The 9,303-nt window shown below is 43.0% G+C and overlaps 1 protein-coding gene across 1 annotated transcript in view; it reads left to right on the forward strand.

The window, feature by feature from the left end:
- abca2 (ATP-binding cassette, sub-family A (ABC1), member 2) overlaps window positions 1–9,303 on the forward strand; it is a 402,151-nt gene that overhangs the window by 358,804 nt on the left and 34,044 nt on the right. Inside the window, exons 30-32 of the mRNA XM_048613349.1 lie at window positions 2,939–3,062; window positions 5,789–5,921; window positions 8,016–8,136. Coding sequence (XP_048469306.1) covers window positions 2,939–3,062; window positions 5,789–5,921; window positions 8,016–8,136 — 378 coding nt within the window. The remainder of the gene's footprint in view (window positions 1–2,938; window positions 3,063–5,788; window positions 5,922–8,015; window positions 8,137–9,303) is intronic.

The following is a 9,303-nucleotide window of genomic DNA, read 5'->3' on the forward strand; positions in this document are numbered from 1 at the left end:
TGTAAGCGAGCATATGTAGTGTGGAGAATTATTGGCTTTGTTTCCGTTCAAGGGTTGTATGCTGTCATTGTTGAATTTCTAAACTTGTGTTCTTAGCACTGCGCCCATTACTGACAAGGGTGCATATTATTGACTTTCTGAAAAAAGGGTCACTGGACCCAAAACGTTAACTCCTGCTTTCTGTCTACAGATGCTGCCAGACTGGCTGAGTTTTTCCATCAATTTCTCTTTTGGTTTCTCATTTCCAGCATCCACAGTTTCTTTTTTATTAAATATATTATTGGTCTGTCTTAATTGCTTCAAAGAGATGGTGATGGTGATGGAACTTCTCCACAAATAGTTGTAGCTGTTAAACTGATGGGACTCTCTCCAAATGGACAGGCGTACTGACCCAATCCTATGAATGTGAACAAAACACAAAATTGAAACAATGAACCCTGAATTACTCTTGGCCACAAGTGTCTACCACCATATTAAATCCTCCGTCATAATCAGCCTTGCCTTCATATATAACGGAAGCAGAAATTGCTGCCAGTTCTGAGGAAGGGTCACTGAACCCGAAACGTTAACTCTGATTTCTCTTCACAGATGCTGCCAGACCTGCTGAGCTTTTCCAGCAATTTCTGTGTTTGTTTCTGATTTACAACATCCAGAGTTCTTTCGGTTTTTATTTTGCCTTCGTATACAGGCAGCATACGTTGAATGGTAATATAAAACAAAGAAATGCATTTGCTGGAAATCTGAAGCCAAAGCAGAAATTTCTGGAGAAACTCAGTAGGTCTGGCAGAGAAAGCAGAGTCAACATTTTGGGTCCAGTAACCCTACTTCAGAACTTAGAGTAGCTAAGGAAAGGTGGTATATATGCTGATGGAAGGGAGTGGGGCTGATAGGAGTGATCAGATTGGTGGAGATGGAGCCCAGAGGGAGAGAACAACAGCTAGGCTGGCAAAGGGGTGATTGATAGTCTGCCAGGGAGAAAGAGAAGCTGATAATGGGGACAATAAGTGGGTGAGAATGGGTTGGCTGTGCTCAAAGCAACCCATGTCAAGACAGAGCCAGGGGTGTGGGGGTGGGTAAAGGACATAGACGAAGGTGTTCAGGTTCCAAGATTATTGAACTGGATATTGAATCCAGAGGGCTGCAGGGTTCCCTGGCGGAAAATGAGGTGTAGTCCTTCTAGCTTGCGCTGAGCCTTACTGGAGCACTGCAGCAAGCCTGAGACAGAGCTGTTGGCCAGGGAACACAGTGGTGTGTTGAAGTGACAGACAGCCAGAAGCTCGGGGTAATTTTTACAGACAGAACATAAGCGTTTCGCAAAGCAGTCACCCAGTCTTTGTTTCATCTCCCTGATTGTAGAGGACACCACAGAGTGAGCAGTGAATGCAGTAGACTAGATTGAGTGAAGTGCAGGTAAAGCGCTGCTTCACCTGTAAGGTGTGTCTGGAGCCTTGGATACCGAGAAGGGAGGAAGTAAACAGGCAGGTGTTGATAATTCAGCGGTTTAATCAGCAGTTTTTGATTAAACAATGATATCCAAAAGAGCAAAGACACCACCCAAATGAAGGATACCAGGGTGATGATGTAATGGCAATGTCACTGGATTAGTAATCCAGAGCTCTAGGCTAGTGTTCTGGGTTCAAATCCCACCGTGGCAGACAGTGAATTCAGTAAGAAATTTTAAAAATGCTATCTGAAGGGCATTTGTGGAACCACTGTCAATTGTTGCAAAAACCTGTCAGGTTCACTAAAGTCCTTTACGGGATGAAACTGTATAGGATCAGGTAACAAATGAAGACTGTGGTCGGCTATATCACTACATCTTTCACTGACAATCACTCTCTATGGTAAACAATGAAGGATGGTCACGTGGGTCGCTTTTGGAATACTACGTTCAATTCTGGTCTCCCTGCTGTAGGAAAGATGTCGCTAAACTTGAAAGGCTGCAGAAAATGTTTACAACAATGTTGCTGGGGTTGGAGGATTTGAGCTATAGGGAGCAGCTGAATAGGCTGGGGCTATTTTCCCTGAAGGCTGAGGGGTGACCCTGTAGCGATTTATAAAATCATGAGGGGCATGGATAGGGTGAGGAGCCAAAGTCGTCTTCCTAGGGTAGGGAAGTCTAATACTAGAGGGCATGGGTTTAAGGTGAGACAGACAAGATTTAAATGGGACCTGAGGGACAACTTTTTCAGGCAAAGAGTGGTGTGCAAATGGAATGAGCTGCCAGAGGAATTTGTGGTACGATTAGGACATTTAAAAGGCACCTGGATGGGTATATGAATAGGAAGGGTTTAAAGGGATATGGGCCAAATGCTGGCAAATGGGACTCGATTTATTTAGGTATCTGGTCAGCAAGGACAAGTTGGACTGAACGGTCTGTTTCTGTGCTGTACAACTCAGTGACTCTATGGGTGAGCTATCAAAGGCTTCAGGAAATGAAATGGGAAATGTAGATTCAATGACCATTATGTGAACAATTCAGATTTTCTTTTTTCCATGCCTTGACAGTGATAGAGGGCTCCTTGGTGACATCGCATCTTTACGTTGAAAGGAAAAGTGGTTTTATTCCCAGTCCGTCATGGGCATGCAAAATGTTGTGTTATTCCTGGCCTCAGACATCACATTGCTGGGCACCTGCATTTGCCATTTATGTGTTTAGCTTATGGAATGAGAGATGTAGGAAGGCACTCAAGATAGTTCAAAGATTAATATTACCAGCTATGAAAATAAATGGAAGAGGATATAATCACACAATGGTAGCACTTCATTAAGATATAAAATTAAACAGTATTGAGTGTGTTCTTTAACATCTAAGTTGAGAGTCTTTTCAGTTGTTTTTTGACAATAATGGTTTTTACAATGAACCATGTATTTGTTTCCGTTGATAGAGTTAGATGTGTTTCCAATGTCCTATATCTTCTTGGCTGTGTCTTTGCAGGACCTGAAGGCTGTGAATAGCTACCTGAAATCCTGTTTCCTCATCTTCCCAAATTATAATCTGGGCCATGGACTGATGGAAATGGCTTACAACGAGTACATCAATGAATACTATGCAAAAATAGGTAAATATGAAAGTGTTAGTCCAGGCTATTGGTTGACCATTAAAAAGGACGGTGACTGGAGAAGGACTTTTTTGACCATGATATGCATCAATACCCAATAATCCCATTTAAGGGCCTCCTTCAGTAGAGGCATCTGCTTTTGCTAATAGATTCTGGGATTGAGATGGTTTGCACAGTGCAGACAAGAGCTCACCTCAGTGTCACTCGTGTCAATGAGAACCATTGGTTTACACACCATTGTTTATTGAAGTTTCTGCTATGCCTTTGCTTTACAGAAAGGGGCAGTTGTAAGATAAAGGCAGAACTAAGCCCTTGAGATGGGTTTAGCACTATCAGTACAGTGACTAGCTTGGCAGAAGTGGCTACAAACAGCAGTAAGCTCCTAACATTAGAACAAAGCTGACGCTTGTAAAACTTGTTTTACAACAGGAACGTAAGCATACGTAATGAGGAGAGAGACAGAGAAAAACTCTGCATTGATTAGAAGAGAAGGATATTTGGGAAGGATATTTGAGAAGGATATCTGTGATGAGAGCGCAGAGAGAAATGGGAGCAAATTAGTGATGCTACCATTCTAACCAATATAAATAACTCCTCCATGGTGATTAATATATTTAAACCATGTGTTTTGTGAACATTTTTATATTATATTCAGTGTAGTAAGCTGTTAACAAGGTCAAGCTGCTATTTTATACAAAAACCCTGACCAGAGAAGCCATTTTGTATTCTGTATTTAACAACTAATCGCATATATTGAGCAAACATTACTGCTTAATTAGTAACTAGCCAAAGAAAAATCTGTATAGCTGGTGAATCTTGCCTGTGTATAATTGAAGACTAATCAAGTAGTCATTAAAAGTGGATAATGTACTAATAGCTATAACACAGTGTGGAGCTGGAGGAACACGGCAGGCCAGGCAGCATCAGAGGAACAGGAAAGTTGCCATTTCAGGTCCCGACCCAAAACATCAACTTTCCTGTTCCTCTGATGCTGCCTGGCCTGCTGTGTCCTTCCCGCTCCACACTGTGTTATGTCTGACTCCAGCATCGGCAGTTCTTACTACCTCTGAATGTACTAATAGCTGACGTTTTGCTGCTGTAAACTTGGTCTATGGCAACAGAGGGCATTGTGCCACACCAAGCTCACATTGGAAGAATCCCGACAGTGTGGAAGCCGGACATTCAGCCCATTGGATCCACACTGACCCTCCGAAGATGATCCCACCCAGACCCGCCACCCCCCACCTTATCCCTGCATCCCTGCATTTCCCATCGACAGTCCACCTAGCCCGCTCACCTTTGAATTGTGGAAGGAAACTGGAGTACCTGGAGGAAACCCACACAGACACAACGAGAACATGCAAACTCTACACAGTCGCCCGAGGGTGGAATTGAACGTGCATCCCTGACACTGTGAGGCAGCAGTGCTAACCGCTGCGCAACCATGCTTGACCATCTGGATTAAGTGTCCAGGGAATGAATGAAGGGCTTGCAGCAAATCAGCTAAGGCAGACCTCACAAACTGTTGCATTATTTCACTCCAGGGAGCCCAGACTGGCAAAATTTCAAATGTGTTTTCTAATAATGTAACTAAGTATATGTGAGACCAATCTATCCATGTTCCTAACCATGTCTTAAACATGGCTGAGACAGTTCAGGATAGGTGGATGCTAGCAAATACAAGTCTCCATTTCCAGAAAATCGACTTCACAGTGTAACTGGGATGGACCTGACAGGAAGAGAATTGTTTAATGTTACGTAACCTCCCACTGTCATCTCCCTAGACTTCAGTGCCAAATAGTGTTTAATTATCTATTTTTAAACTGCTAGAATTGATCTGAGTGGCCTCACCATTGGCGCAATGAAGTACAGGAAACATGGGGCCCTGCCCTGTGCCTAATGTGTGGCATTACAAGTTGGAAAGCAAGGTGTGTAGTCAGATATGTCATGTCACCTGGTTAAACTGTTGCAATCTCTCTCTGCACATGTAACCTTTGATTCTTGCCAAATTGCAACTCAGTTCTGTGCTGTGGGGTGTGTCCCTACAGAGAGCATGAATGCAATCCATTATCAAACTCCACTTAGTTGTTTAATCCTTGTTTGTGAACAATCAAGGTGGCAGCCAATAATTAATCAGCTGAAAAAGTTACAACCAGTAAGTGTAAGCTGTTGTGTACACTCTCATCTGTCTACAAGGGCCAGTTAGCTCAGTTGGCTGGACAGCTGGAGAGTGATACCAACAGCGCATTTCCAATTCCTGTACCATGAAGTACATTAAAGGACTGCTTCTCAACCTTTCCCCTCTCCTCAGATGTGGTGACCATTAGGTTAAACCACCACCAGTTGCCTTTCCCTAATGAGACAGCAGCCCATTGTCCTCTGGGGCTATACCGACTCTACCTCTACCTCCTATCCATCAACTATTCAACACGAAGTAGCCTGCACAGCTACTTCCAGGGATTAAGGGAGTGATCACATTCGTTTCTGCATAAAAGTCCTCTCTCTGCCCTGCCATGCTCAAGGTTCTAACTCACCTTGAGATCAACTTTGACATGACCTCACCTCTGTGATCGTTCTTCCCCTCATTGACATGTAGGCGCTGTGGCACTGTTGGTGGCGGAGATCACAAATTCAGGCCTTGGTGAATTTGATGCTTTAATTTCAATATGATCTGTTGTCATTGAAAAAAGAACAGAGTGAAGCTTGTATATGATTTCTCCTGGTAGGCCAGTTTGGCAAGATGAAATCCCCTTTTGAATGGGACATCGTGACACGCGGCCTTGTTGCCATGACGATCGAAGGGTTTGTGGGCTTCTTCATCACCATCATGTGCCAGTACAACTTCTTCAGAAAGCCACAGTAAGTCCATTAAGTGACAAGCCGAACACATGCTATCTGTAAGCACATGTGCCATCTGGAGTTTCAACTTGACGGAAATTTTTGAAGTGCTATACATTCCTGCATGCTTGTTAAAAATGTGCATGACTTATTCCCACAATCTTTTTGGCACACAGATACAATGTATAAGTTTCACAGTGCTGACTATCTCCTCTTCCCTCACCCACAAATGTCAGAATTTCTGAAAATTTCCCTGAAGCTATCATTAAAAAAATTTAACAGGCAAGTCGAATCAGAAATGAGGGGTGATCCAGACTCTAGAATTCATGTAGCAGTGAGGCTGATCCTTGCCAGAAGAATCAAGAGAGTTTTGACAATGACTATATTTTTCGCTTTAGAAGAGATCATTCAGTAGGACCAGACAAAGTCCTAAATGGCCAATATTTTCAGATGCACCAAGGCTGCAGGCTTAGAGGGCACTAATACATGGTATATTCCCTGTTACAGTTCTGATGAAGGGTCACTGGACCTGGAATGTTGACTCTGCTTTCTCTCCACCGATGCAGCCAGACCTGTTGAGTCTCTCCTGCAATTTCTATGTTTGTTTCTTGTCAGGTTGCTCACTGCTTACATGGATATCTGGGTGAGGATGGGGCAGAAAAACTTTGTTGTTGTTTCACATCTTTAACACAGTGACATATCCAGTGAAACATCCCAGAATGTTTTGCAGAAGTTTTATCAAACAAAATATGAACGGATGTTAGTCCAAAAGGGTAGATTTTAACGATGGAAAGCAAGATAGACGGCAGAAAGGTTTAGGGAGTTATTTGAGAGGCTAGGACCTTGGTAGTTGAAGGCACTGGTGAAACAGTAAAAATTGTGGATGTTCAAGAGACTAGAATGAGATGAACACATACAGTGAGGGTTGTGGAACTGGAGGTTACAGAGCTAGAAGGGAGTAAGGACATGGAGGGGTTTTAAAATGAGAATGAGAATTTTAAGGGTGGTCAAGACTTTTCTCAACTGGGAGTCAGTCTAGCTCAGTGAGCACAAGGGTGATGAGGGAATGAGTCTTTGTATGAGTTAGAACAGCAGAATTTTGAAAGACCATAAGTTAGTGGAAGGTAGAATGTGGGAGACCAGCTGAAGGAGCATGAAAGAGCATTGTAATAGTCTTATCCAGATGTAACAAAGACATGGAGGAGGGTTTTGGCAGTAGATGGGGGGGGTTGGCGGTGTTGGAGGAGGGTAGCCGATGACCTAATGGTATTAACGCGACACTATTAATCCCAAGACCCAGAGAGTCTGGGGACTCGGGTTTGAATTCAATAAAAAAGTCTGGAATTAAGTCTCTAATAATGACCATGCAACCATTATCAATTGTTGGGGAAAAAAAACTCATCTGGGTTCACTAATCCCCTTTAGGAAAGGAAATCTGCCATCCTCACCTGGTCTGGCCTACCTGTGACTCCAGACCCATTACACTGTGGCTTATTCTTAACTGCCTTCTGGACAATTAAGGATGGGCAGTAAATGCTGGCCAAGGCAGTGACATCCTCATCCCATGAAAGAATTTTTAAGAAAGCAGATGAGCTGAACAGAGGGGCACTCAGAGATGGAAATAGGTGATGGCCTGCATTTAGTCAGAAGTTCATCTTGGGGTCAGATATGATACCAAGGTTGCAAGTGGTCTGGATCAGTCTCAAGATGTTACCACGGAGAGGGACAAAGTTGGTTGTTAGGGAATGGAGTTTGGAGAAGTGAAAAAAAAGCAATGGCTTCAGGTGCTAAGGCATTTAGGGGAAAATTTGCGACCATCAACATTGAATATTAGATAAAGACTCTGATCATTTTCACAATGATGGGGAAGATGAACAAGGAGGTGGTGGGATAGGGACATTTGACTCCTCAAGTTAGTACTGATGGGTATTGTTGATATTGTGATAAATAGTCTTGAGGACCTTTTCCACCAAATGTGTATTGTAATTTGTGGTTTCTCTTGAGCATGTTATTTTGTATAATGTATACATCTCGATAAGGAACGTATGGAATTGTTTTGCTTTGAAGTATCTGTTTTGCTTCATCTCATTACTGAATCCTGCCTCTGTTTAACAGGCGCCTGCCAGTTTCTAACAAGCCGATAGAAGACGATGATATCGATGTGGGGAACGAGAGGAGACGTGTGCTGCGAGGCGATGCAGATACTGACGTTCTTAAAATTCAAAACCTGACAAAGGTAAAGCAAAGTCAAATGGGAACATTGAGAATACAGTCTCTTTGAAAGAAAGATTTGCATTTCTCAATGTCTTTATGCGACATGCCCAGCATTCCTGCATTGGGAGCATTTCAGAGAAGATTCACTAGGCTGTTTCTGGTGTGACAGGATTGTCTTCTGAGGAAATGTTAGGATTACACCCGTTGGAGGTTAGGAGAATGAGATGTGATCTTATTGGGACATAGAAGATTCAGAGAGGACTTAACAGGGTGGTAGTGAGAGTTTCTCCTCATTATGGAATCTAGAATTGGCATATAATTTCAGAATAAGAGTGTCTCATTTAACATAGAGACCAAAAGGAATTGTTTTCTCTGAAGGGATTGGTATTATTTGGAATTTTCTTCCTCAGCAAGTAGTGGAGGCAGGGTCGTAGACCTGATGCAAGTGTGAGTTGAAATTTTGACTCAAAAAGGAGTTCAGGGTTATAGGGGACAGGCAAGAAAGTGGAGTTCAGGCCACATCAGAGTAGCCAGGATCTTGTTGGTGGAACCAACTCACAGAGTCATACAGTCATACAGCACGGAAACAGAACCTTTGGTCCATCTTGTCTGCACCGACCAGGCACACCAATCTGATCTAGTCCCATTTGCCAGCATTTGGCCCATATCTCTCTCAAACCCTTCCTATTCAAATACTCATCCAGATGCCTTTTAAATGTTGTAATTGTACCAGCCTCCACCACCTCCTCTGACAGTTCAATCCATACACATGCCACCCTCTGCATGAAAAAGTTACCTCTCAAGTCTCTTTTAAATCTTTCGCCTGTCACCTTAAACCTATGCCCGCTTGTTTTGGACTCACCTACTCTAGGGAAAAGACCTTGGTTATTCATCCTATCCATGCCCCTCATCATTTTATAAACATCAACTTAAGGGACTGAGCGGCCTGCTGTTTGTTATGTTCTGTTTTTTTGTGAATGAAGACATTCCAGAGCTGTTTACAGACAGTATTGGAGGTGTCGGTGTAGTGACCATGACAATCCAGAACCCAAGGCTTAAAGTTCTGGATACATGGGTTTTGAATCCTCGTGCACGATAGTAACATTTGAATTCAATGAAATAGATCTGAAAAAGCAAGGTGTAGAGCTGGATGAACACAGCAGGCCAAGCAGCATCAGAGGAGCAGGAA

Source organism: Rhincodon typus, chromosome 28 (assembly GCF_021869965.1).
Source record: "Rhincodon typus isolate 14 chromosome 28, sRhiTyp1.1, whole genome shotgun sequence".
Classification (NCBI taxonomy): domain Eukaryota; kingdom Metazoa; phylum Chordata; class Chondrichthyes; order Orectolobiformes; family Rhincodontidae; genus Rhincodon; species Rhincodon typus.